This window comes from Haemaphysalis longicornis, unplaced genomic scaffold (genome assembly GCF_048455015.1).
Source record: "Haemaphysalis longicornis isolate Haplotype H1 unplaced genomic scaffold, Haemaphysalis longicornis Haplotype H1 scaffold_3, whole genome shotgun sequence".
Classification (NCBI taxonomy): Eukaryota; Metazoa; Arthropoda; class Arachnida; order Ixodida; family Ixodidae; genus Haemaphysalis; species Haemaphysalis longicornis.
The window spans coordinates 10,528,461-10,556,393 of NW_027526335.1; the positions used below are offsets into that span (position 1 = coordinate 10,528,461).

Consider the following 27,933-nt stretch of genomic DNA (forward strand, 5'->3'; position numbering starts at 1 on the left):
AGCATGTGCGGGCCCCGCACCCAGACTCGAGGTTGGGCGCTGGAGAGGCCCCAGCACCCGTGCGGGCTACACGGCTGCCACGACAGCAACGCTCGGATGTCCTGGGCCTCCGCGTGGGGTGCGTATGGACGGTCGAGTGAAAACACCGCCTGGAGCTGGTCGACGACCCGTCGTGTCGGCACTTCCAGGCGGCCGCCCCCAGTTTGCGGCTGGGAGGGCTGAACTGTTGGCCGCCCTCAGGGGAAAGGCTCGTCCCTTCGAAGAGATTATGTGGCTGCCGGGCAGTGCCGGAGAGCGGGACGGAGTTCATGAGGGCCTGGGTTCCTACCTTGACGGCTCGGTACTCCTCCCGGCTCTCCGCTTTCTCCCCAGTTAAAGTGAACTGTTGCCGTGCTTTTTTTGTTTGTGTGTGCGCGTGTGTGTGCATTTCTTTAGTGTTCTTAACGTTTAGTCTTCAGTCTTGTATATATAGTGTTGAGTCTTTATCTCGTACATATTGTACATATATGTGCTTATTGGTCCTGCATATATGTATATATGTATCTTCTCCTTCTCTCTATTCTCCCTTTCCTGTCTCCTCTTTCCCCCATTCCCCACAACCCCACACCAGCAGGCAGGCGTTTCGGTGTCCACCCTTACGTAAGACAAACGACGCCTGCCGGTGGTCTTTACTTTCCATTTTAACAATAAATGTATTCATTCAATCATCCTTTAGGACAGGCGAATCTCGTTCAGCACCCTTTTCTGCCCGTCTATTTTTGAAGCGACGCTTTGCATGGCTACATGGAAGGGAAATGTGACGGTCCAGTGGACGCAGAAAACTGGCAAACACCTGCCACCCATTACTTCGAAATGGGCAGGCCACGCGTCATGCTTAAAACACCTGCCGCACGTGGCAGCTTCGCTGCCCACGTAATGCATGGAAGCTTTTTAGTGCCGAGCAATTTTTAGGCCCGGCTTGTCGTCGTGGCTCGTCCAGGGCCACGGTATCTAGCCGCCGCAATCACGCGGCGTCATGCACCCAAACAAAGGCTTTCCAAAAGATCACCGTTTACCCTGGTCGGTACGAACCTGGGCCCCTCGCGTACGAAACCGATGTAAATCCAATTGCGCTGCACAGGCACACCTTACTCATGTGCAAAGTGGGGGGGGGGGGGGGGGGGTGATCATTGCTCTGCGCCGTTGCCACAGAGGTTGCCGTAGTTATACCGTAAATAAGTACACAATAATATAAAATACGAAAAAAATCATTAATTAACGCATGAATTACCCATAAATAATGAAAACTCAATACAGTGTATTTTAATAGGCATTTTCAGTGGCTGCAGCGCCCCCTCTTGACTACTATCGGCATTAACGCCAGGCTGATACTGAAACTGAAGTTAAGAGAGGGCGCGACAGCCCCTTTGGCGATAAAGCCCCTAAAATTACTAAAGTCTCGACGTCTTTCGCCCTCACCCGCGCTATTTTCCTCCTCCTGCCAGCGCCGCCCGCCATTGGCCAACAGAAAAGTCACGTGGTAGTTTTCTTCTGCCTCCGCCGCCGGGTCGCCCCGCCGATGCTTCACCGGCTGGGACATTGCGCAACGCCGCCGCTTCGGCGCCATTTCTGGCTGGCGAGCCACGGAGCATCAGTGCCGGCTTTATCGTAGGCGCCAGCTAATAGCAAAGTAAAAATTAGCTGCTCGACCCGAACAAATGTCGCATCGGTGTCGCTTTATGTTGCTTCTCGCTGCCGATGTGTTGTGCCTTAGGCAGCGCGAATATCGTCAGGGAGGGCAAAAGACTTCGTTATTCCGTCTGGGAAACCTGACGCAGAAAGGAGTAAAGTTTGGTTGCATAGATTTGAACGGGCGTATACTTCCGAACGACGTTGCCATCACTCTTTTGCGAGGTAAGTTCCTGAATGCTTGTTCTTGCTCTGTTAAATTCTGCGCAAGCTTGAGCGGTCACTTACGAAAAAATGCGTATTCCTTCCTCGACCGTCGTCCATCCTTTGTTCTGAGTAGGCATTGCGCGCAGCGGCGAGTTCGTCCCGTCGTAAGCTTTGCTTTGGATAAGAGGCCGTGTATTTGTCATGCGCGCGCTTATCTTCCAGCATAATTATCAGCGGCGTAGCATGTTCAGCCGTTTGTCGTAAGGTTTTCGTGACGTGAGAATTGTTCACCTGAATTCGTGTTTGTTCTGGCCGACGGCAGCTTGCGTCTGACCATGTACCGTGTGCGTTCCGAGTGCGTGTAAGCTTTGTGGCGTGAAGTCATGTTTTGTGTGTTAGCGACCCAGGATTATAATCCCGTTGTTATGACATTGGAGTGATTTGCTGTGTAATATGTGCTTGGTCAGTGCGGCGCAAATTGAGGCTGTTACGAGAAAAAAGAAAATTGCGGCTAGGCCAGCTAATTTAGTGACCGCGCCGTTGACGTACGTTTGATTCGCAATTTCTGTTATTGCTTCGTTAAATTCGCGCACGTTTGAATGGGCGCTTGAAATGCATATTCGCACCGCAACGGCTCTACACCCTTCCTTCCGTGTTTGCACAGAGGGCCGTTAATAACATCTTACGTTTGCATTACACGTGATGCCGTACATTTGCAGTGTGCGCTCTTACTTCATCTTAGTAGTCAACGGCGCAGCGTATCCAGTCATTGCGATTTGAACAAAAACACACTGGGCGACTATATTATTTTCAGCAGACCTATTTTTGTCCAGCAAAGCGCTTGTTAAACGGGTTTAGTGTAAGCGAGTTGAGCGTGGACGCGGCACTGAGCAAATGCGTGAACACGCATTTGACCATGCTACGGTAGAACGGTCATTATAACTCTCTTCTGCAATGCAATATTGCCTATATTTGCGGAGTGTTTGTGGTGCATCTCAAACTCGGTGGTGACATTTTTTCCCTTCTCAATAGGATTATTTCACAGATCAATTTGAGCAACGGATATTGGAGAAGCTTGGCGTTAAAAAAACTAAACCCAAATGCCACTCCCAGCATTTTTTTCTCACAGGAAGCCACGTCAGCAGCACAAGCCACCTGCACGACGTCATTACGGACGTTTGTTCCAATAAAATATCCATTTGCTGGCACCAATTCATTTTTGTGATATGCCTTATTGTTTTCTCTTGATAATCACCATGACATTGGTTCTCTTTCGAATTTCTTTCGGGTGTATTCCTGTGTTAGTTCAATGTACAAATACGCCAGAATATATCCAAGCACAAAACAATTCTGTCCAGGCGCCTCCATTAATAACGGCTGTAAACGACCGCGCCCGATAAAAAACGTATTGCATGATTAATTAACTGTAGTAATTAGTTACATAATTTGTACTTAGAGGGCTCGATCTCTGGTTCGTATGAGAAATAAGAGGCCACAAATCTGTAATTTCAGTTTTCCCGATCGATTGATCGCAGTCTTCTCTGGCGCCTATTCCCAGAATTACAAGCATACGTTTTTCATTCGGTTTGCACATGAACGTACGGCCGCAAGTGCAGTTTAGTGTATCCGGCTGCGAAGTCGGGGAAGCAGAGATTTTTCACGTCGCTGTACGTGCGCACACGCACAACAGCATGTGTGTATTTTTTAATCTATTCACAGCAGCCTACAATGACATGAAGGTGAAAGAAACATTTCTTCAAAAACGGCAAAGGAATCTAAACTGCGCAGAATTAAGGTAGGATGTATGTCGGTAGTTAAAGCGGGCGCATACTGAACGCCGCTAATCATCCACAACCATCGAAGGCGAATGCAAGGACCCCAGCGCAGCGCTCGAACGACGGCATTTGCGAATGAAGCACTCTGTATACTGCCGCGAACCGTGCGCAAGCCCTCTGCATTGATTGCACGACCACAGTCACTCGAATGCAAAGACGGAACTACCGTAACAGAGCAGTTTGAAATGTCCACGCTCGATCCTTTCGCATTCACGAGCTATATCCTGAGATGTTAAAGCATGCCGCACACGTAAACAAAAACCGCGCTGTGCGTATGTGCCAGCGGCATCCACCCCGCAAATATCTTCTTGTAGACAAAAATATAAAACAAAACACCCTCACTCAGTGCGTGTTGGTAAAACGGGGCTCTAGAAATCCTATAAATGCTACCAAAGAGCGATTGCGGCGCGAAAACGGCAGCGAGCGGCCCGAAGCGTTGCGAGGGCGCCTGCTCTGAAGCAGCCAACAAAAATGGCGGTACCGCCGCGAAGTTAAAGGGACCGCGGGTGAGGGGAAAGAAAAAAGAGGAGGGCAGCGGAAAAGGAGGGAGCAGTTGGCGCTACCTTAGTAATTTTAGGGACCTTATTCGGCGAATCACTGCTCCGCACTTGACAGCGTTCACGTTGAGTGGAACTGCTCTAATTTTTTAACAGCGATGCTGTTTAAGCTGGTGGTTGGGCCGGCGAACGTGCGGAGAAAAACCTCGCTGAGCGATGACGGCATCGCGCGAGTCGATACCGCAGCCTCGCCGCTCGCGCCTTCGACAGGTGGCGACACCTGCCGAAAGCGCGATACATTAGTACAAGCAGGGCTTTGGAAACGCGTCGCGTGGTGGCTTGCTCTATCGCTTTTTTGCGACGAGTGGTGCAGTTTCGATAGCGCAAAGAGCCATGGCAAAGAGAAAATTAATGCCAAAATGAAGGAAGCCAAAAGGCCCAAAAGTGATAACGTTAATCAACTTCTTGGTTAGAGTCCCACACGCCAGACCACATACACAAGCCGAACGGTGGCCACCGAACCAGTTCAAGAATTTTGAGCGAACGATCGTCCCGCTGCCCCGCTGCGCCCTCCGCTGCTCTTGGAGCTTCACCGCAAAGCCGGTGGGCACCCGTACATTGCACATATATTAATGGCCTAGTGTTCATTGCTCTTTGGGGGGCTAACGAGCGCACCAGGCAGAAAACTTGGCCGTCTCCTAGCATAACGACGCATAAACTTAGCCTAACCAAGAATAAGCTGGGTGGGGCCGCCAACTTCGCTGTTTGCCCAGTCTGCGCGCCACTACTGCGAAGCTGCCCCATTTTTTCAAATACAGAGTTTTTGAAAAAATGTTTTGAGTAAATATTTTTAAGTAAATATTATTAAGAGTTTTAAGTAAATACAAATTAGCCCAGGAACAGGTCTTTTTGTACAGGCGAGATCACTGAATCGAATAGTTCTTACTCGACTGGCGCCATACGAGGCTGAGTCATTAGTCATAAATTTTGGCAAGAACAGTCGTATCACTTCATCGTTTGCTGTGCGGCAAATATTTGTTGGCGTACTACTAGATAAACAGAGCTGTACGAACCAGCCTGACACTTTGGTTGGAAACGTGCCATCACCACAACTGTTTAAAGACGATTACTCCCCTTGTTGTAATGCACCAGGAAGTCACATTCGGTGATCCGGGTTTTGGCCGCGTAGAACGAAATGCTCTGGAAGTTCTTTTTATCACAGACGCAGTATGGCGACGCGTGTGTGCCACTTCAACAACTGTGCGGGTGGTCCAAAATGTTCCGATGTCCAATCTAACTGGCCCCGCTAGCTTTGGCCGGTTTGGCGAGCCCTAAAAGCGGTCGGCTCAGCTACAGTGCGTTGTTGAGCCCGCGAAAAGTTGACGAAGACTTTCAGATAAAGAGGCGCACAGAAAAGCGCTGACTTTCAGCCGTTTGTTGGACGGTAATCACCTATTATAGCAGTGAAGGACTCTGATTGCACTGAGCTGCATAAGTGCTGCAGAACTTCCGATGATGCCAGCCACTTACATACACATACATACATACACGCATGCACAACCACGTACACACATACATACATACATACATACATACATACATACATACATACATACATACATACATACATACATACATACATACATACATACATACATACATACATACATACATACAGGCATACATACAAGTTTATTTTCCAGAAAATATACAGAACTTGATGGTCTCTGGGCTAAAGTCTACGCGTCGAACTTGACAGGGCCCAGGAGACCATTTTAAGACAAGTAGGTACAAAAATGAATAACTGTGCAAAACCCTTGATACGCCCACGCACAAACAAAAAATTACCTATACAGTTCTTATAAAATATGCGTACAGGTACAGAAAATATACGTACAGGTAATATATACATAAAACATACAGGTAAAATAAAATATAAAATATAAACGGAGGTACAGTTGCAGGTACAGACATTTCCCCACGATTAGGCAAATATTCTGGTATAGAGATATAACCAAAAATACAACCCCATTACTGGGTGTCCCTTTTCAAAAAAAAAAAAAACATGTATAAAAACAACTTCCAAATACAGTCTCATAGGGGCAACCTATTCGTCTCCCCTTCTGCACTAAACCCAAGCATAATCGCGCGATAAGGGGAAAAGATCGTGCCCGTGAAAAGCGCTTACAGCCGAGGACTGAACAGGTCCTCTTTTTGTCGCGCACTACAATGGAAGGGTCGCTTACTCCCTGATGACGTTTCTTGTTGGCGTGAAAGGGCTCCAAGAGCTCCCGCGCATGCCGTCGACATGGCACCTTGTTCGACCTGTAATCGTGGCCCCATTGAGTAGCGGCGCACAAACGCAGGCCCCACAATACGCGGGCCAAATCATTTTTCTCTACGCCAGGGGAATGATCCAGAAAACGGCCTGGGGTCCGTCTGTCGAGCGCAGTAGTTGTCGCATGTCAGGAGGGGTTCGCAGCGTGCGACCGCTGTCACACACACGCTGCCACTGCGTCCCGTTCCGCTAATGACCGTTTGCGAGAGCATGCCCGAACGGAAGGAAATAAAAACGATTTGGCCCGCCAATTCTGGGGCCTGCACTTGTGCGCGCCGTAATTCAATGGGGCTAAGACTACAGACCGAAGCAGGTGGTAGCTCTTTAGAGCTTTCACATTACAGAGTGCCGTAATTCAATGGGGCCAATATTACTGGTCGATGCAGGTGCCAGACAGCACGGTAGCTCTTTGAAGCTTTCACATTAAGCATAAAGGTGATCAGGGCTTTAAGCGACACTCCCTTTATATTACGTGGCGCCGACAAGGCCTTGCTGAGTTCTCGGCTATGAGCGCTTTTGACGAGCGTGTATTTTTTTTAACCCTCCCGCCCGCATATGCTAGGGTTTGGTAGAGGAGGCGGGCGGGGCCAACGGGTTGCTTCTGCGTATTGGCTGGCATACTTGGAAGTTCCGCAGCTGTTATATACGCCTGTGCGAAACCTTAGTATATTAATACGTGATTGCTGCCTAATCATCGGTTGAGAGTGAGCGCTCTTCCTGTTTGGCTTTGCTGCTGTAAGTTTCTGTAAACTTTTCACGCTGTCATATGTTGCCAATCAGTTATTTATATATTTATTTATTTATTTATTTAATTAATCTTGGCACCTGTCTCGCGTTATTTTGTTTTATTCGTTATTTATGATTCGTTACATGACAAAAGTTTTGTTTTGCTTGCTTATAATTGGCCCTACTTGGGGACGGCGTCATATAAGTAGCGGTAAGTACCGGTGTGAGTACCGACGTTGCACTATACAAATGCTTCAAGTTGAGCTCGTTAACTTAGGTTAGGTTATGTTAAATGAAAAAAGGCATTGTGTCGTACTGGCCTTGGCTTGGGCTGTGTTGCGGCGTTGTGACTGAGAAAAACTATTGGGTGGAACTTGTGTGGCGGCTACCATACCACCCGCAGAATGGAAAGTTAAACGCTAGCAATGCCCTTTTCTAAGTTTTTCCTCTTAATCACGTACTGTTATTTTTCTGGTTTCTCACTACAAAAATTGCTGATCTAGATGCATGGGACTGATTTTAGAATCTGAAGATTTCAACGCATCCAGGATAAAGGGGTTAATAAGCACGTTTCCACACACATCCATATCTCTTGAAACATAACATAATTGAATTGTTTGTTTTTCTGTTTAAAACTAGTCACCCAAATTTCTAAATAAAATGTCTAAGTTTATAGAAGATTTTGCTGTAAGTTGGTTCTAAGAATAACACCAGGTATTTTGGTGTTACGGAAGATGACAGGTGTAACATTAAGGGACAAGAAGAGAGCGGAGTGGGTCAGGGAACAAACACGTGTTAAGGATAGTAGAGATTAAGAAAAAGAAATGGACGTGGGCAGGGCATGTAATGCGAAGGCAAGATAACCGCTGGTCATTAAGGGTAACAGAGTGGATCCCTAGAGAAGGCAAGCGTTGCAGGGGGCGGCAGAAAGTTAGATGGGCAGATGAGATCAAGAAGTTTGCGGGGATAAATTGGTCCCCGTTGGCACAGGACCGAGGTAATTGGAGAATAATGGGAGAGGCCTTTGCCCTGCAGTGGGCGTAGATAGGCTGATGATGATGATGATGATGATGACAAGTGAGAGGGGAGGAGGTATTGGGCAGGAGAAAGTGGAGGATGGGTGTGTTGTAATAGGTGTTTAATTGTTTGCAATTGACGCGAGACTGTTTCCTCCTCGGTTAGTTGAGCGTGAGGTTGAAGCAAGGTGAGGCGAAGGTTGCGATAATGGTGGAGGATGTGGTGGTAGCGTGATGGAACAGCGGGAGGTGGAGGAGGCTGGGCCGTGGGTTCTGACCATGAGGGAGATGTCCGGTGCATTCCTTAACCGTTTGTGGGATATGTATTTTATGCAGCTTCGCTGGTCAACCACCTTCACAGAATAGAATGGCTGCTAATTTTCTCCCCTTGTAAAGTTCAGGTGCAGCCGGGCAGGAGTGTTAGAAATATGTGGACGGTCACTCCAATTTGGTAAATGCACGCGTCTAACATTGGAACTTAAAGACGCATCCTTAAATATGTTCCAAAAATTTGTATGTGAGTATTGCTCAGAAGAAAAGTCAAGTTGGGCGACTTTCCGTGCCTAATAAATACCGCGGGATCTGTTCTGAAAGCATGTTTGGGACAAATCTTTCTTTCATTCATTGATTCACCTTTTTTCGTACGTGCCCACCAACAGCTCGTGGCCTTAGACGGTGGCGCACAAACAACAGAAAAAAAGAAAAGTAAAAGTAAAAAAAAGTACATTAGAAAAGACAGAAAACGTGAGTTCTAACACATGAGACACTATAACACTGCAAGAGCCAGTTTAAATGCAGATATTATTTTTAAAGCTATCAACATCATTAGATCTCACATTATGATACAAATTACGCAGTCGTTGCACACGAGAATAAAATCTTTTTACTTAACACAATGAATTCTCGATAGTACTTGTTGGGTACCCGCAATTGTATTGACGACATGAAACTGTCGCACTCAATCACATCATGCAAACATTTAAACAGAAATACAAAATCGACATCCTTCCTTCCTTTAGACAGTGTAACTAAGTGCAGTTTTTCGAACATGTGTTCGTACTGGTAATACACTCTTCGAGCAAAACGCCTATCATCATTAAATCTTACAAAACGTCTTTGTACATCTTCAAGGTTCTCAGCCTCGGTTACATCCAAAGTGTTCCATACGACCGATCTCAAATTAAGTTTCGGAATAACTAAGGATACAAAGAAACGTATAACGCACAATATATTATAAAAAAAATCACGTTGCATCTCGTCGCCCTCTACACTCTTAATCTGGTTCCATATAAGTTCCAGTTAAAAAGGGTGATCCATATATTTTATGTGGATCCGAACGAAAGAATAACTGGAACGAGGCATATAGGTGGATCTTATCTGGAGCCGTCAGCTTGTTTTCTTTATGTTCGTGGTTTTTATCTGGAACCGAAGAAATGGGGTCATGCGATGTCGGCGGTTCCGGTTACTGTTCCACTTATGTCCCAGTAAACGGTTGGGGAGAGTGCGTTTGTATATTTTTTGCTCGTGTCTTGTTCCATATAACTCGTGCACGGCAGTGAAGTATGCACTCTTTCATGCATCAACTGAAACAATGAACCGCATATATATTAGGTGCTTTTTGACCCAAGATGCACGTGCGCGTTTAATATGCACGCGCACACCACACATAAAATTAATGAACTTCGCCGACATCTATGAAACTGCCTTTTAGCAGTTAACTTTCATAATACGGCTAAGCTGTAGTTTTAGTGATGTCCCTTGACAGAAAACGAAATCCCACTTTTTTTTTCAACGCCGTACAAAGCATTAAAAATGTCGAGAGGAGGATATCTTAGGCAAAAGAAGAAATTGCAGGAACCCATTTCCAGGTGTTCTGCAGCACCCAAACCGCTTTCGTGAGCATCGTATTTTTCTAATTTGAGGTGTCAAGTACAAAATCACCAGTGACTTCAATTTGAGAAGGACTAAACGTCTTCCCTTTCCCCATATGCCGTTCGGGCAAAGCCATAGCTGCTATAGCGCTGAAGAATTCTTGGTGCTTGTGTGAACATCTTCATTACGAAATACTTGTTGAGGCCATTTGGTTTGTTGAGGCCATTTGGTTTACAAAGCTTAGCAGAAATGGCAGTTTTTGTTCAACACTCAGCCATCATCTCGCTGTGGTGTAGTACGCGCTCACTGGTACGTAGTCCACGTTACTTATGTTGTGATGGGGTACATACATAATGGTAACCGACTGCGTCACATTTTACACCACACACATCATGCTACGCTTGCAGTTATATGCTAAGAAGTTCGTTTTTGTATTTTGTCTCGTCCCGGCTAGTAATCTCCACAAGCAAAAACGAAAGCCTCTTTGCAGGAGGAGAATGACTCAAAACCCGGAGAACTAAATCTGCCCCGCAGCATCTGCCTTACATTCTATATATTTATACTGAAATGGCATTCTTATTTCAAATTATGCATTGCAGTATCGTGAAAATTCGCAGTGTTACCCTAATGTTGTTACTTGCCGTAGTAATTCAAGTTCACCGAATGACCTGCCTTCTCCTGCTGGTTCCCCCGTTGCTATTTTCCTGCACTATTGGTGTTCATGAAGAAAAACTGCTGGAAAACGGGCAAAAGTATTATTACTCGCTAATTAGCGAGTAATCACCCTGGATTCACTATGCGGAAGTAGTTTTCTATAACGTGGGTATCAAAGAGCGTCGCAGTATATATTATTGGTATTGGAAAGACTTGTCAAGAGAAGGCAGTCAATAAAGAAGCGTCGCTTTGTTTTCACTGCAAAGAACGAAATAAAGCTGTCATCAAAGTTTATGCACACATACCGCACGCGCTCACGGACCGCGGAGAGAAACAACTTTAGCCCAACTAACGTGTTAAATTGGCTAATATCTGAGCTCTTTGTTCCAGGGTCAGAGCCGCGTAGACGTCCGCTTAGAGGCCTACTCCAATTTTCCGAAGCAAATATAAGCGATCAAGGGTGCCGAGCTTGTGATCTCTTCCGCGGACTGGTCACTGGCCACGGCGTGCATCGCCAAAGGCACGGAGGAAGAAGACGTTGGCCGAAACGATTACGAAACTACCGCCACTTCAGTGCGGCATGCCGTGCGCATGCGTTGACAGCATGGAGGAAAGAATACAAGGCAGCGCCGCTTGCGTTGATGCATGGTATAGTGGGACGGCAACGGGTACAACGACGATGAGGGAAAAACGGGACTGCGTGAACACTTTTAACGACAGCAGCGCACCTACGTCTCAACGTTTACGGAAGCTAGTTTTTGTTCGTCCGCATGCAGCGCCACCAGTGGCCTTCTATAGCGGTTTTCTCGATTGCTCGCGTTATGCGCCTGATGTACTAAATGAACTGTCGGCCTGTCGGTCAGGCTGGCGGGAACGGTTACCAGTTTGGTTGTGGCGTGAAACTGCGGATTTCTTCATGTCCTCGGGCTGTATTTACTGTTCGACGAAGTGAAGTTTTGCCGGGAGGCGCAAAAAAGGTCAGTGCTGCTTATTTGTGTTCTGGTAACGGTTGTTGTTCTTTGACTTGTTCATCACTGCGTCCGATAAACGTGCCGCTCCGCTGCCTGTTCGATGCGAGAAACGTTTGCGGCCGTTATTCACTTAAGCTTGTGTGTTTGTGGGTCGGAGTCGGCTTGACATTTCTGACTGCGTACGTTAGCTAGTGCTATTTAGAAAGTGGCTGGTGCGCGCATTTCTCGAGTCTGCATGTCCCCTTATCGTGTGGTGTTGCTTAGTTGTATATTGACGGTTGCTGTACCTGTCAGCGGTACAGAATCTTCTCGGGTTAGTCGCACGCTATTGTCTCACGCGCACACACTGCCCAACATGTTTGTCGGAGCGTCTTCCGTGTTAATTGCGTTGTGTTGGTCTTCTGAGAGCCATAAATTTACGGTGCTAATCACACTATTCCGCCTAATGTTGATGTGCGTTCAAGGAGTTGGCGGGAGCACTGCTTACGTTTATCTGTGCTGTGTGTGCTGTTTTTCCTTGTTTCTTCCAATGCCTTCGATGAATTCAGATGGTCTATTTACACTAGTCAACGTTAGTTGGCTCCCTGACGTGTAGTGAAATGCAAGGGAAAGTGGTTGTCTGAGCAGTAGCGTAGTAACAAAACGTTCCTTTTGTGAAGGGGAAGGCAGGTGGAAACACGCAGAAAGTGTGGTGCCGTTTCTATGCTGTCAATGTCAGTGGTAACCTGAGACCTCAGAATAATTACCCATAAAACTCACGTGTGGACTATTAGAAGTTTTAACGTCACAAAGTAAGTTTAAAAATATACCATTCCTGCCATTTTATACTATCATAGTCAGTGGCAGCTCGAGAGTTGGAATAATTTTCAAAACGCTCGGGTGCAAAGTTGTTGCATCATGATGTGTACCAAACATTAATCGATTTCTGTTCTCCTTTGAAGATAGAAATTATACTGCAAAAGCAGATTGCTACATTCTGTATTCATACTCTATGACCTGTTCAGAAAGAGTATATGGCCGACTGTGGAGACGTTTGGCCCTCCACTGATAGGTTGTGACAAATGTTTTTGTTCCTCTGCAAAAAAAAATGAAAACAAATTATTTCCTTTCTTTACATGCTCCTGCGAAGTCATGGCTGTGGCATTCACTGGATGAAGACATCTTTGGCATGCTGAAGGGTCGTCGGGGAGATTGTGGCGGATTATGAATGCCCTGTGGAGCTTATAAGCCACAAAAGAGTTTTTTTTTGAGTTCTGCATATTGTGCAGATATTCACCAGTTCGCATAGACCAAGGACAGGTGAGTTTAAAGTATGTTCAAATATTTTCATATCTCGAATTGTTTAGCAAGAAAAGATTACCAGGGCTTCCGCTGTAAAAAAGACATTATACTTTCGTGGAACGAATCAGACATTGTTCAATATTTTCTCGTGCTCCCTGGTTAAAGCAAGGCATACATTTATTCTCTGATATTTTTGTACTGTTTATTTTCTAGGCAATAGGGCGAAGATAGACCTAAAACAGTGGTAGAAGGAATGCATATGGCCATTTTAATTGTATTTGGACCCTTTCTTGGAAGTGTATCATCAGAAGGGAAGCTCTTACACGGGATGAAATCATTGCAATCTACAAGTAAGTACGCACTGCTATTTTTGGGTCTTTCATGGCGCGTTTTTAGGTAGTTTCTTTATAACTAATGGTTTGAAATTTCTTTTCAGTGACAACTTGGCCTGTGGCTCAAGGTGACAGTAGGAGCTTTTCGGAACACGTTAGCGAAACTTTCCTGGAAGTGCACTTTGAGACGGCCCTGGCAGAAACACCCGGGTCTTAATTTTGGTTGGGTAAGCTGGCATTTTGTTTTTGCGAGACTCAATTTCTGGGTCTGTTCGTCCTAATAAAATCGCAGAGTTAAGAAGTTATCGTGAACTCCAATATTGGCCATTGTGTTCACATTCCGCCTATTACGGATGCTCCAACAGTGGCCAAAAAACCACTATTTTGTATTTTAGTTTTGTAAATATTTAGCTTTTACACCTTGAGAGTTGTTGTCGTGATTTGCCAGCACCACGGACACGCCCAATGTGATTGCTGCTACAACAATACGGTGGCAACTGACGATTTAAATTTCCCGCTTTTAATACGCCCGTAGCACCAATAATACTCCCAAATACAGGCGTAGCATGAGTAATGCTTGCATTGGATTTTGACAGGTGGTTAAATAAGGGTTAATTTTTTTTAAGGGAATTGTTTAGACCACAGAAAGTGACGTCTGTGGTCTAAACGATTTATAAGAAAATTGTGCAAAAGCCTAGTTCAGCATTAGTCAGCTCAACTTCTGCCTCATACCACTACGAACCATGGAGGTAATACATATCGAGAGGGAAATATTTCAGGTGGAACTAATTCCACAAAAACATTTTTACCACAGTGCGATATTTATGATTTCCTATGACTGGCCATTTATTTCTTTGTGGTAGAAACATCGTTTAGCTGTAAGTTATAATAAGATAGTTATCTACAGCATTCTGGGAGCACATTATACAGTACATAGAAAATTTTTTGCAGAGAGAAGGTGTGTAGTATATAATGCCGAAAGGTGATTATAGTAATTATTATTTGATTAATAAACGAAACCTCTCAAGGATAAAAAAAAACCTTATATTCAGGATACCGATGCGCCAAAGTTGGATACTTTCCAGAATCAGGGCAATTTCATTGATTGTCTGGGGTGATATTATTCAGCGCACTTTCACCTTTAGCAGCACTCTCAGAAAAAACCCAAGAAATCACTGATTTTAAATCAATTACTGTGTTATGAAAGGGACTAAGCAACTCACTCATTTAAAGCAACCATGTAACAAAATTTTCTTGTTTCCTTGAAGGTACATGAGGTGATCAGTAAGTCTTCTCGAGGCCCGGTTATTCTGAGAGAAGGGACTAACGACATCAATATTTCCCGCAAGAAACACATCACGGATTCGCCGCCTGCATTGTCACTTCAGGATGTGGTCAGCCTTTTCGCCGCATGTCATCTTTTTCATCGTGTCATCATGTTCATATGGTTGTGTGCCTTTGGAGAGTTCTTGGGACTTTTGCAGGGAGTTCTCGGAAAGCATGAGAAGTTTGACAGTGGTCTGGTGTCATTTAAGTTGGAGTCTCTGTTGAAATACTTGAAGTGTTCGGCTCTACTTGGGATTTTAAATTATTGGTAGAGGTTAAAGTATCTCTTGAAAGGCATGAAGTAGTTCAGATGATAGGCATGAAGGGGGTGAAATCAGATGAAGAGGTTTAAGTTACTGGCACATGCAAGTTTCGTTTCAACTGAACACTGAAGTCGTGCCTTATTTTTCATCATTGGCAAAATGCGCAGGCTGCCTTTGAATCTATAGTGGGTGTTAATGTAGTTCATGGCACCGCATTGTAACGTCCTTAATGTTCAAGTGTAGCTCATGAGATTTTTTTTCATGGCAGTGCTGCTGCTGATGCAAAAGAAACAGTGATTATTTACGCAGATGGCTTCCGCCTTCATTGATAAATTTTAGTACTGGATGTGAGCTGACACCCATGACCTAGAAGAATTGCAAATGTGCGTATTTGGCTTGAACAAGTTTTCTTCTTTGAACAAAGCTGCATTTCTTGCTTGGCAGAAGCAGGGCTTTGGTCACAATTACACTGATAGCAAGACGGGAGGGTTTTTATAGCACGCAACTGTTAATTTCACCTAAAGTAAAATGTTGAGGCTGGAAAAAATGCTTTCAAGTCTGCTTTGTAAAACTAGTCACCTGTATGATTCAACGCTGGCTTGTTTGCTTCTTAAGGATGTCTGGCTGGTTCCCGCTTGAATTGATGACGTATATAATTAGTCTGCTTGTTAAATTTTAATATGTGTAACATGCTTCCAGCTACCTGGTTTGCAAAATTATATAAGATTCACGCTGGCTTTTGTGAGATTTCTTGGGATGAATTATTTTAAACAACTACAAATTGTTGGGGCAAGTAACGTGCCTTAAGTCAGGCCTTTTCAGGACGCTCATAAAGTCTACATGTGCAGCTTTCCCACTCATGGCAGTCCTTTCAACAGTGATTACTCTGCAATTTTTTAGCGAAATGAAAATGTTATTTTGCACAGCTAATATTTGAGGTGAATGCTTGCTTTGTGCACAGTTTCAAGTCTGGCACGTTGCGTGACTGGGTTCCTGAGCCATGGGAACTATCCCATAGAAATGCATGGGGAGTTAGATTTGACAGCGAATTACACAAAAACATATTTAGAAACTTCAAATGTTCTTTCAGCGTTTTAATCTTCACGTTGACTTCTAGCTTTCTGTAAAATGTCATTTTCCTAAAGTGGTTTTTCTAGGTTCCCGAGAGGTTGTAATTTTGAGCGAGAAAGCTGGGTATGATTTTGCCTACAAATAGCTTGATGTTACACTTACGTCTGGTGTCAGGAAACTACTATCTTTAATAATCATGTTTTAATGGTGGCATACTGCCACATGTGACCTCTCGTGTCAAAATGTTTTATCGTTAATCTTGGCTCGAGCATTGTTTTCCAAAACTCTTGCACTGCACTGTTGTAGGTTTGTGATAATACAACCGTGTATGGCTTGTTTTTAGGCCTTTCCCTACAATTTAATAGCGTTTTCCTAAACAGTTATGCGCAAACATAGTATGGCAAGCGCAATGAGTCGTTCCGCCTTTGAATTACCTTGGTTTATCTGATAAGACAACATATTTGGTGCTCACTGTTGTATAATGTCTGTGTCAGTGCCGCGTAGACGCGCACGTCTATTTATTTGTGAAGCAGTTGCCCCTAATACCGTCTTTATTAACCATGTTTTTGAGTAAAGGTGAATATGTGAAAATGCCACTTGGAGCCTAGTGTTTTCGGTATGGTATTTATTCCTTGTACGTTGGTCATTTTCTGTGCAATTTAAAATAGACAGCTATTCGAATCTGAAATGTATCATATTAACACCCAATAAAGTTGTATAGTATGTTGAAAAGCAGTTTATGAGTCATAATAGTTGGTTTCGTGCGTATTTTAATGCAAGTATATTGTTTCTTTTACATGCAGCTGGAACCAAGAACAGGATTCTGTGGATGAAGCCAAAGACCAGTGTGCCGCTCTAGGTGCCTCAGACCAACTTTTATATAGAACTTTGCTCCGATAGGCAACTGTTGGGAACTGTCAGGGACCACACTGCTGCGGTGATTTATGCTTTCCAATTGTTGGTATTACTGCGGGTCATATATCAAGGCTGTGTTAAAATGGTGCTTGCGGTTTCCTGCTGATACCAATGCATCCGCCAGCCTGGCATATGACCTCGGTGTATACCGACAGGAAAGCAGAAATATTTGAAAAGTGGAGTCCCATAGACAGCTTCCCAATGTCTATAGGAACACCGTTTTATATAAACAGCTGGCCTGAAGGTACCTGGAACGGCGCACCGGATAAATTCCATCATCATTTTACATGGATCACTGTTCCAGTAACCTAAACTACCCTTTTATTTGGAACAGTGATCCGCATACTTTTATTTGGAACGCCGATCCACATAATTTAGTTGCAAAAATATGTGGGGCACTGTTCCACTTAATTTTCAGGATATGTGGAACACGGTTCCAAATATATAACTGGAACTTTTTTGCAAAAAAGTTCCAGTTACTAAGTGGATCTTACGTGGAACCAGATTAAGAGTGTAGTGGGGGATATTTAAAATTATTTTCATATTTTTGAAACTTTTGCGAATTCAGTGAATAACTGAGTTCTGTCGCGCGTCCGAAACGATGTTCATGACATCACATCGACAGCAATCGAAGGTTGGTTCTGCACATAGTAACTGTATTCTTGGCAAAAGAAATTTAATAACTCGGGTATACATTATTTTGAAATGGAAATATGTCAGGAAACATTAGAAAAATTTGTTATATTATTATTATTGACAAAATAGAAGTTGGGTTCATTAGAAAGACTGATTCGCCCTCATAACAATGGTGCCAGTTTTATCAGAAACGTCGAGGAATTAATGGAGATCTTAAAGAAAACACGTGAAGCAGTGGCGACTCCCCTTTACGGCAACGTTTCTATGACGTTACAGAATCTTGTTTGTGCGTTTGGCTGCCGCCGAAACTAACCATCGCTGATCATCAGCATCATCATCATCACCAGCCTATCTACGCCCACTGCAGGGCAAAGGCCTCTACCATAGTTCTCCAATTACCTCGGTCATGTGCCAACTGTGACCAATATATCCCCGCAAACTTCTTGATCTCATCTGCCCATCTAACCTTCTGCCGCCCCCCGCAGCGCTTGCCTTCTTTAGGGATCCACTCTGTTACCCTTAACGACCAACGGTTGTCTTGCCTGCGCATTACATACCCTGCCTACGTCCATTTCTTCTTCTTAATTTCTACTAGTATGTCCTTAACACGCGTTTGTTCCCTGACCCACTCCGCTCTCTTCTTGTCCCTTAATGTTACACCTATGAATTTCCGCTCCATTGCCCGCTGAGTCGTCCTCTATTTAAGTTGAACCCTCTTAGTGAGCCTCCAAGTTTCTGCCCCGTAGGTGAGTACCGGTAAGATGCAGTTGTCATACACTTTCTTCTTCAGCGACAATGGTAGGCTGCTATTCATTATCTGAGAATGCCTGCCATATGCACCCCACCCCATTCTGATCCTTCTAATTATCTCTGCCTCATGGTTGGGATCTGGGGTCACAACTTGGCCTAAGTAGATATATTCGCTTACCACTTCCACTGCCTCGCCACCTATCTCAAACCGCTGTGCTGTCCCGAGGTTATTGATCATTACTTTAGTTTTCTGCATATTAATTTTCAGGCCCACGGTTCTACTCTGTTCGCCCAGTGCGGAAAGCATGCTTTGCAATTCGTCCCCCGAGTTACTTAGCAAGGCAACGTCATCAGCAAATCTGAGGTTACTGAGGTATTCTCCATTAACCCTTACTCCCACCTGTTCCCAATCCAATGTTCTGAATACTTCTTGTAAACATGCTGTGAATAACATTGGAGAGATTGTGTCTCCTTGTCTGACACCCTTCATTATAGGTATTTTACTGCTCTCCCTATGAAGGATGATGGTAGCTGTAGACCCATTGTAGATATCCTCTAGTATTCTTACATAATGCTCATCTACCCCCTGGTTCTGTAATGCCTGAATAACTGCTAGGGTTTCGACCGAGTCAAATGCTTTCTCATAATCTATGAAGGCTATATATAGGGGTTCAGTATACTCAGCGCACTTCTCTATCACCTGATTGATCGTGTGAATATGGTCCATTGTTGAATAACCATTACGGAACCCTGCTTGTTCTTTAGGTTGACTGAAATCTAAGGTTTCAGAAATTCGGTTAGCGATTACCTTGGTAAATACCTTGTAGACGACTGACAGTAAGCTGATCGGCCTGTAATTTTTCAAGTCCTTCATGTCGCCTTTCTTATGGATTGGAATGATGTTCGCGTTCTTCCAAGATTCCGGTACCATTGCGGTCATTAGGCATTGCGTGTACAGGTTTGCCAGTTTTTCATGCACAATTTCTCCGCCATCCTTCAAGAGGTCTGCTATTATCTGATCCTCACCAGGTGCTTTGCCCCCTTTCATTTCTTTCAAAGCCTTCCTTACTTCTTCGGTCGTTACTGGTGGGATGTCTATCTCCTTTGAACTACTGTCTCGTTCGGCATTATCCTGCATGTCCCGGCTATTGTACAGATCCCTATAGAACTCCTCGGCCACTGTGACTATTTTATCCCTATTTGTGATGACATTGCCTTGCTTATCCTTAAGTGCATACATATGATTTTTCCTCACGCCAAGACGTCTCTTCACTGCGTTCAGGCTACCTCCGTTCTTTACAGCGTATTCAATGCTCTCCATATTATATTTCCGTATGTCAGCTGTCTGTCTTACGCTTATTGATTAACTTCGAGAGCTCCACTAGTTATATTTTGTCAGCTGCGGTAGAGATTGTCATGGTTTGCCGTTTCCTGATTAGATCTTTCTCCTGTGAAGGTTTACCAGTATCCTGTCTAGCCATAGTGCCCCCGACTTCTACTGCACACTCCGTGATAATGCGTGTAAGGTTGTCGCTATCTTCCTGTGTCGTAAGCTCGGCTTCCTCGTTAAGAGCGGAATATCGGTTCTGCAGCGCGATCCTGAATCCTTCTACTTTGCGTCTTACTGTTAGCTCATTTATCGGCTTCTTTCGTACTAGCTTGTTGCGGTCCCTCCTCAAATCTAGCCTAATTCGAGATCTTACCATGCGGCGGTCACTACACCTTACCCTTCCGAGCCCTTCCACATCTTGCACGACGCCAGGCTTATGGCATAATATGAAGTCTATTTCATTTGTGTGCTCCCCATTCGGGCTCCTCCAGGTCCACTTCCGACTCTCCCGTTTACAGAAAAAGGTATTCATTATGTGTAGGTTATTGCGTTCTGCAAACTCAACTAGAAGGTCCCCCCTGCTATTTCTACAGCCCAGACCATAGTTCCCAACTGCCTTGTCTGCAGCCTGATTCTTGCCTACTTTAGCATTGAAGTCCCCCATAACTACGGTATACTGTGTTTTTACTTCAGCCATTGCCGATTCCACATCTTCATAGAAGCGTTCCACTACTTGGTCATCGAGGCTGAATGTGGGCGCGTAGCCCTGCACCACCTTGAGCTTGTACCTCTTATTGAGCCTAATTACAAGACCTGCTGCCCTTTCGTTAATGCTATAGTATTCGTGTATGTTGCCAGCTATGCTTTTATTGACTAGAAATCCCACTCCCAGTTCTCTTCTGTCCTCTAGACCACGGTAACATAGGACGTGTCCATTTTTCAGCACCGTAAAGGCTTCGCCTGCCCTCCTAACCTCGCTAAGCCCTATTACATCCCATTTAATGCCCTCTAATTCCTCGAACAACACCTCGAGACTTGCTTCGCTAGATAAGGTTCGCGCGTTAAACGTTGCCAGGTTCAGATTCCATTGGCGGCCTGTCCGGATCCAGGGATTCTTAGCACCCTCTGCTGCGTCACAGGTCTGACCGCCGCCGTGGTCATTTGCTTCGCAGCCGCTGGGGACTGAGGGCCGTGGGTTAATTGGCGTATTCATGGGAGTTTGTGGCCGTTACTACACCAGGGTGGCCAGTCCTGCTCTGGTGAGGGAGTGCATTGCCGGCAATGGTCGCCGCGGTCAGGCCGCACCCCAAGCCCCTTTGTGCCCATCACATGGGCTGATGGGCTGATGCGTATCAACCCATCGCTGATACGCATGACTAAAAGATTATAGTAGGTCCTCTAGTACCATTTGTGGGTATGCTTTGGATCCCCTTTTCCTCTTCCCGCGAGCGCGGCGCGCGCGTTCGCCCGCGACATACGTCCCGTTGCTACGTCGACTCGCGGGCCGACGCGCCGGCGGGCAAGAACTGCCCCGCCACCGCCATCGCTCCTCCTCACCCAGAAACCTTCCTCTTTGCCCCGATCCAGAGACCATAAGCAGGCTTCCGAAGGTCGCCCTTTCAATTGCGCAGTCCCTAGAGTACCCCTTCACGACAAAGCATACCAAATATCACACCTCTGCGTAAAGCCCGGGCCGCACAAACGCGCATTCTTTCCTTGTTTACCTACCGATCCTCGTCGCCATACTGCCGCGCTCTGACGTGCGGCAGAATGCTCTTACGCAGCCTATATGACGCACGAAACACTGAACAGTACGGCGCGGCTATTGATGGGCCCCTTTTAAACGCTGTAGCAAATCAGCGTTCCATGCTCTGGGGGATATGCGGGTGCGGTTCCAGCGAGCGGCGCTGGAACCGCATTCGGGACGAATGTCGATCGTCTTACACCTGTGCTACACGGCCGTTTCAAAGGCCTTCGGAAGGCCGTTGAACCAATTGTCTATCGAGTGTCTCATTGTAAATGCACAGGACGCGCTTGCAGGCGAGCGTTCAATTGTCAATTGAAAGTCGCCGTGTAGACGAATGTCTTAGTCGGGACGAATGTCGATCGTCGCCATCCCTCTTACAAGCTTAGCTGAGATCGTAGATATAGCGCGTCGTTTACAAGATATGAATAACACTGAAAAACACGGAGAGCCTCTGCAGACAGAAACGCCGCTACACGCGCGACCGCGGCAAGCATCTGTCTGCACGGTCTACAAGGAGCTTTGTCCTGTTTCTGTGGGAGGTCTTGCGCCTGGTAGGTGACGTCACAGCTTCCGCAGTGCTTTGGAGGCGTGATGAGAAGGTAAAAGCTCCAGGCCTTATTGCTGGCCCTTTTTAATGAACGGTAACTGGGGTAATACTCAACGCTTTTAAACCATTTTTGCGGCAGGACATTCCTTGGATAGTACTCCGGCGATTGCGCACGTTAAATCGTAATCTTGGAACCTGTTTAGGGCCCTTCGAGCGGGGCGCGGGAGCTTTGCGGGGGGAGATGGGAGGTGGAAGATGGAGGACCGAGAGTAGGGATCTCGGAACTTGACGTGGCTCGTCCGCACCCTCGCAGCCACTGGTTAGGAGCGGGGCCCTTAACCCCAATCGTACGTACGGGTAGGTGTCCTAGGCCTACCTCGGTAGCAGCCCACGTGTAACCTCGGCCACCGCAGCCCGTTCGAGTTCGGGCTTTGAGGCGCGCGTCGGTACGGTGTAGCTCTTAGCCCTGTCTCGGCGATGTGTATTTCTGTACCTCTCGGCCAATAAATCTCATGGTTCGCCCAGTCCCTTTAGAGCCTGTCTTCGCTTTGCCGTTGAGTCGAACCAAAGGAGATGCCGCGAACCTCTGTGGGGCATTCTGGCTGGGGTACTTTGTGGGTGTACCTTTAAATTACCACACGTTTCATCGCATCATATGAGTGCTAACGTAGAATTAACACACTGAAAATTATGTAGTGCTGGCCGATATGACGTCACTGTAGCGCGGAATTTGAACGTTTTAGATGCGACTGCATCTCATTCACTCGCCTTGTCCCTCCATACGGCGTTGTCCGCACCTCCCCCTACACTATAAAAAAAATAATAGTTAGCGGCGCCCGGTTTCGATCCCACGACCCTGTGGGCGGAACGCGAGGTACATGGTGCTCTTCCCACTGCGCCACAAAACCGAGACAGAATCAAATGCTACGAACGCGCCTCATATCCTTGACTCATTCAAACTACGTCAAGATGCTACTGATACAACGCATGATGGGGCAATGATTAACACTTGCAATAAGAGAAAAGAAGCTCCCACTTACAGCAACAATGATGGAGTAAAGGTCGTTGCGACAGCGAAGCCCCAAGCACACCACTTAGATAGATTGACCAAGATTGGCCAATAAAACATTAAAATAATCATAAAAGATAATAATCATACGCGTTCCCGACACGTTTCACGCGATTTCAGAATCAATCCAACGGAAACATCAAGTGAACCCCACGATGCGCCGCATCTACACAGGGCTCCCCTCGCGGGGAGGTGGGCGCAATTTTTCAGTATTTCTTGCGTTTTTTTCGGCGAAAAAGCTTCTTTCACGGCTGGAATAGAAGTGAGGGAGGTACTGAAGCCTAGTTTTCCAAATTAAACGAAGTTGTAGTTCGTCTTCATGGCACCTTAAAATCTTTTGGTTACCTGTTGCAGTTCGCAGTCGTATAAACGGCTCAGGAGGGCTGTCTTATTTTAGGGGTGAAGCCCCTGAGAGGCTCGCGTTGTCGGCGTCTCCTGTTGTCCTTGTTTCATGTAGTCACGGTACTAAAACACTGGAACACTCGTTTTCCAATGCCTCGCGCTAGAATGTTTTATCTCCGTGAACAAGAACACGTACTAAGAGAACACACCGGGACTCTCGTTTTCCAACGCCTTGCTCTAGAACGCTTCGTGCTTCAAACACACGAGACTTTTAGAGCAAAGCTGTATACTTCTACCCACCAAAGGTCTCACCTCCGTGGGCAAAAACACCGAGGCGCCAAGAATACCCGTATACACTGCATGCTTCACTCCTCCTCAGGTTTCACGTTGTGAGGATGGCCCGGGATTTCTTTTTTTTTTTTTGGGGGGGGGGGGGGGGGGGGCGGAAGGGGGGGGGGGCGTTTTGCTGTTTCTCTTTCATAGGAACATCAATAAACGTGGCTTCATTCAGCGGGCTGCCTGTAATCGATGCGAATCTTCCATTGCGACCTGTCTTCGGTATACTTTTTCCAGGGACCCTGCAGTATGCTGGCGCAGCTGGCGTGCCTGATCCTCGCCGTCGCCGCGGCGTCCGGAGGCGGCGCCAAGCTGGCCGCGGCCGACAACTGGTTCGCCTTGCGGCTGCTGCCGGTTCTGCCCCGCTCCGAGGACCAAAACGTCTTCTACTCGCCGTACAGCGTGGCCACGGCCCTCGGCATGGCGTACGCCGGGGCCCGTGGAATGACGCGGCGCGAGCTGTACGACGCGATCGGCTACGCCACCGCCCGGATCGAAGAAGACGGCGTCGCGGTCGCCCACTCGGAGCAGCGTCTCCTGCTGCTAGCTCCGTCCAACTCTACGATCAAGGTCGCCAACGCAGCCGTGGTGAACGAGGATCTGAATGTACTGCCCAGCTACGTGGATATCCTGAAGCGCTACTTTGGAGCGGAGCTCTTCGAGGCGGATTTTGCCAGAGCCGGACGGAAGGCGGTGGACTCCATCAACACGTGGGTGAGCCAGAAGACGCAGCATAAGATATCCACTTTGTTCGATGAACCGCTGGACAAGGCCACCAGGCTGATTCTCATCAACGCCATCTACTTCAAGGGAACTTGGCGCACAATGTTCGACAAAGCGAAAACGATAATGGCACCCTTCCACGCGGACGGGGCCTTCCCGACGGAAGTGCGCACCATGCGAGGGACAATGAAGACGGGATACGCGCATGCGCGAGAAATCCATGCGCATGTTCTGGATCTTCCCTACGCTGGCCTGGACTACAGCATGACCATCCTTCTACCTCAACGCAGGGGCATCGAAGCGCTCAAGAGGAATTTGACCCTCGAGGCACTCGGAAGAGCTGTCTCTCGGCTCCGGGAGACCATGGTCGAAGTACACTTGCCTAGGTAAGCGAGCACGGTAAAATGAAGGATTCTGTGGAGGGGGATTCTAAGCGTTGTTGCATTATCCCGTTCAAGGGCGGATGCAGGTTTTTTTATGAAAGGAAGGTCAGCTCTCATTAGTGATGATGATGATGATGATGATGGGGGAGAGGAGAATAGTAGCCTTTTTTATTCACCAAAATTTCGCATTACCAAAAATACAAGAAAAAGAAACAACCCAGTTTAAAATCACAACAGGAATACCCCAAAAACCGAACAAGAATCCCTGTCGTACGACAAAAAAACAGAAGTCCTGTTGTTACGACAAAGCCATCTGTTGTCACGACACGCATTTCTGTTGTAATGACAGAGCCAATTTTCTCAGCGACAAACATTCCTGTAGTCACAACAGAACTGCCATTTACGCGTCTCTTCACAATGTGCAATAACATTCAAACTATGTGTAACTATACTGATGGGGCATCACGATCACGACAACACAGGAATTCGGCACCACGGAACATCAAACTTAGTACAGGAGTAGGGCACACGACAGAACATCAGAATCACGACACGACAAGAATACAAGACGACACTACGAGACGCGAAAATACGACAAACTACACAAATTTTTCTTGTCCTCTTTTTCGACTGGGAAAACATCAATTAGACTTCTGCTATAACCCCAGGGGTCATCTTCTTTGGGGTATAAATTCCAAAATTAAGGCAGGGTCAGGACATCCAGACCCCCCCTCGGGATCCGCCAATGATGATCCTGTTCTGTTATTCCTGTCTCAAACGGGCCGCCATGTCATGGCAAGAAATGAGTACATTCGGCGATTGAAAAGCATCCCGCCAAAGAAACAACAAAATAGGGAAATCTGTTCAATAGTCCGTCAAAAGCCACCCCCCGTTTGTGCAAGTTTTATTACTGAATCCAGTGCCGATTTAGAGCCATGGGCAAATGAAACGCCAACGGGAAAATGCGAGCCAGAACACACAAATAGCGCGATTTATTTTCGTACAAGGGAAATTGTCTCATGGCTTCATTGTAGTAACAAAGACTGAAGATGTGTCTTTCCAAATATACCACTAGCAAGCCACCACCAGCCCATTAATATTCTTCGCCTGATTTCTTTCTTGTGGTTCGGATCAACAATAACCACCTTGCCGATATAGTAACATTTTTCTACTTGTTCTAGCGTTCCGTTACCTGTGCTGAGGAGGGCGAATGCAGCATGTTTATTTATCATTAATAAGTAATTTCTATAATATGTAAATTACTTCTCGCCAAAAAAAAAAATACGTTTCGTTCTTAATTAGCGCAGACTAGGGAGAAATATCCCTTATACATTTAAACAGCCGTATCAGATAACATCAGTGGTCAATGTAATAGGTAACATAAATTACTATACGTGTTTGTTATGTAGGTCACCAGAGATTTATATAAAACATAACTACATAGTTAGCTATATGCTTAGCTAAATATCTTTCCGAACGTACTTATCAAAAATAAAATGATTACGAGCTTAATTAATGAAGTGATCGATTCTTCTGTTAATTATCAGTCATACGTAGCTGATCATTACACTTACTTTGCTAATCACTAGAGACACGAGAATCTCAAATTGTTTATTGCGTCACTTTCACGCGTATTTCATATCGTTTTCCGATAAATAATTTAATAACTGCGCCTCACACCGCGCTTCGTTGCTCATTCGTGTTTCATTCACAAGACTGTTTCCCGGGGTTTCTAAACTACCAAGCAGTGCTAAATACAAGTAACTAACGTTTGGGTTTGGGCTAATTGGTTCATCATTAAACTGCGAAACAGCGCTTAAACGTAGACAGCAAGAGAAGACACAGACACGAGCGCTGACTATCAACTGAGCACTTTATATTTCAGCAAGCAATAAATATTGCTCAGTTGATAGTCACCACTCCTGTCTGTGTCTTCTCTTACTGTCTACGTTTAAGCGCTGTTTCACAGTTTAATAAAGCTAAATACAAGGTTGAACCAGAGTCCGCCAATGCCTTTAAAAAGCATTGAGGGACTCTGGTTGTACCCTTTTCACGGCCGCGGAATGCTCCCGAGCACGTGCGGTCCTCTGAGCTTAGAGGACGCGACGTGCAGGTTCCGCCTGGAGGAGACGTACATGCTGAGGGACGTGCTGCCCAAGGTGGGCGTCCGCAAAATGTTCGACGACAGCGAGGCCGACCTGTCGGGCGTCACCGGCGGCCGCGACTTGTGCGTGACGGACGTGGTCCACAAGGCGGTGGTCGAAGTCAACGAAGAGGGCAGCGAGGCCTCGGCGGTCAGCAGTGCGGTCATCACCTCGCGCATGGCCCCGCTGCGGTTCCGCGCCGACCGGCCCTTCCTCTTCTTCATCCGGAACTCCCGCACCCGAGCCGTACTGTTCGTCGGACAAGTGAACCGCGTCCCCTGAGACGCGCGCCTCAACGAGTATCTGTTTCCCGGCCCAGGAATAGTCTTGCTGCACGCACACGTCTCCCCGTCCACGGCCCACAGGCAGCTTACCTTTTTCGCTCAGTAGCAGCAACTTGTACCAAAAATAGTGCCATCCACGTACAACGAGACTCCGGGTGTACAACACATTCCCTGGGAAGGCAAAGGAAACAGCTCGCTGTTTTGAGGCTTTGACCACGCACCAGGACGGCGCGTGCAGGCTTTGCCTAATTGAAAAGGCAGTTAAGACTCTGGTAGCTTCTATGTTGTCAATCCGGTATCCCTATCCCTGCCAAAATTGTTTCTGCACCATCCCAGTATTAGAGGCCTGTTCTGCTACTTTTGTAAAACACTCTAATGGGTAACCGTGCCACATCGCGAGTATGCGTACTGTTCTCGTACCGTACTTTTACCGAGGTGGTGTCAGTGTGGTACGGCGCGCTCACTCGTACACCAGTGAATGCACACGAACACCAGTGATGCCATTCCGTTTCACTCTGCGCAGTAGGCCGGACCGAGAGGTTCACCGCTTCCACCTGTGTACCGAAATGTCCCTGAAGAACGCACGTCTATGACACTGGCAATCATGACAGTGGCTCGTGGATGTTTCAACAGCAGAGCTGTTTAAGTTTGAGCTTGGTTCATCGGAGTT

The 27,933-nt window shown here is 46.3% G+C and overlaps 1 protein-coding gene across 1 annotated transcript; it reads left to right on the top strand.

The window, feature by feature from the left end:
- Positions 1-3: 3 nt before the first annotated feature.
- LOC144173796 (iripin-1-like) lies at positions 4-27,933 on the top strand. The gene is made up of 4 exons (XM_077702055.1): positions 4-118; positions 189-340; positions 23,967-24,838; positions 26,949-27,933. Exons 1-4 carry the CDS (start codon positions 4-6, stop codon positions 27,259-27,261), a joined length of 1,452 nt encoding a protein of 483 aa, XP_077558181.1. The 3' UTR covers positions 27,262-27,933.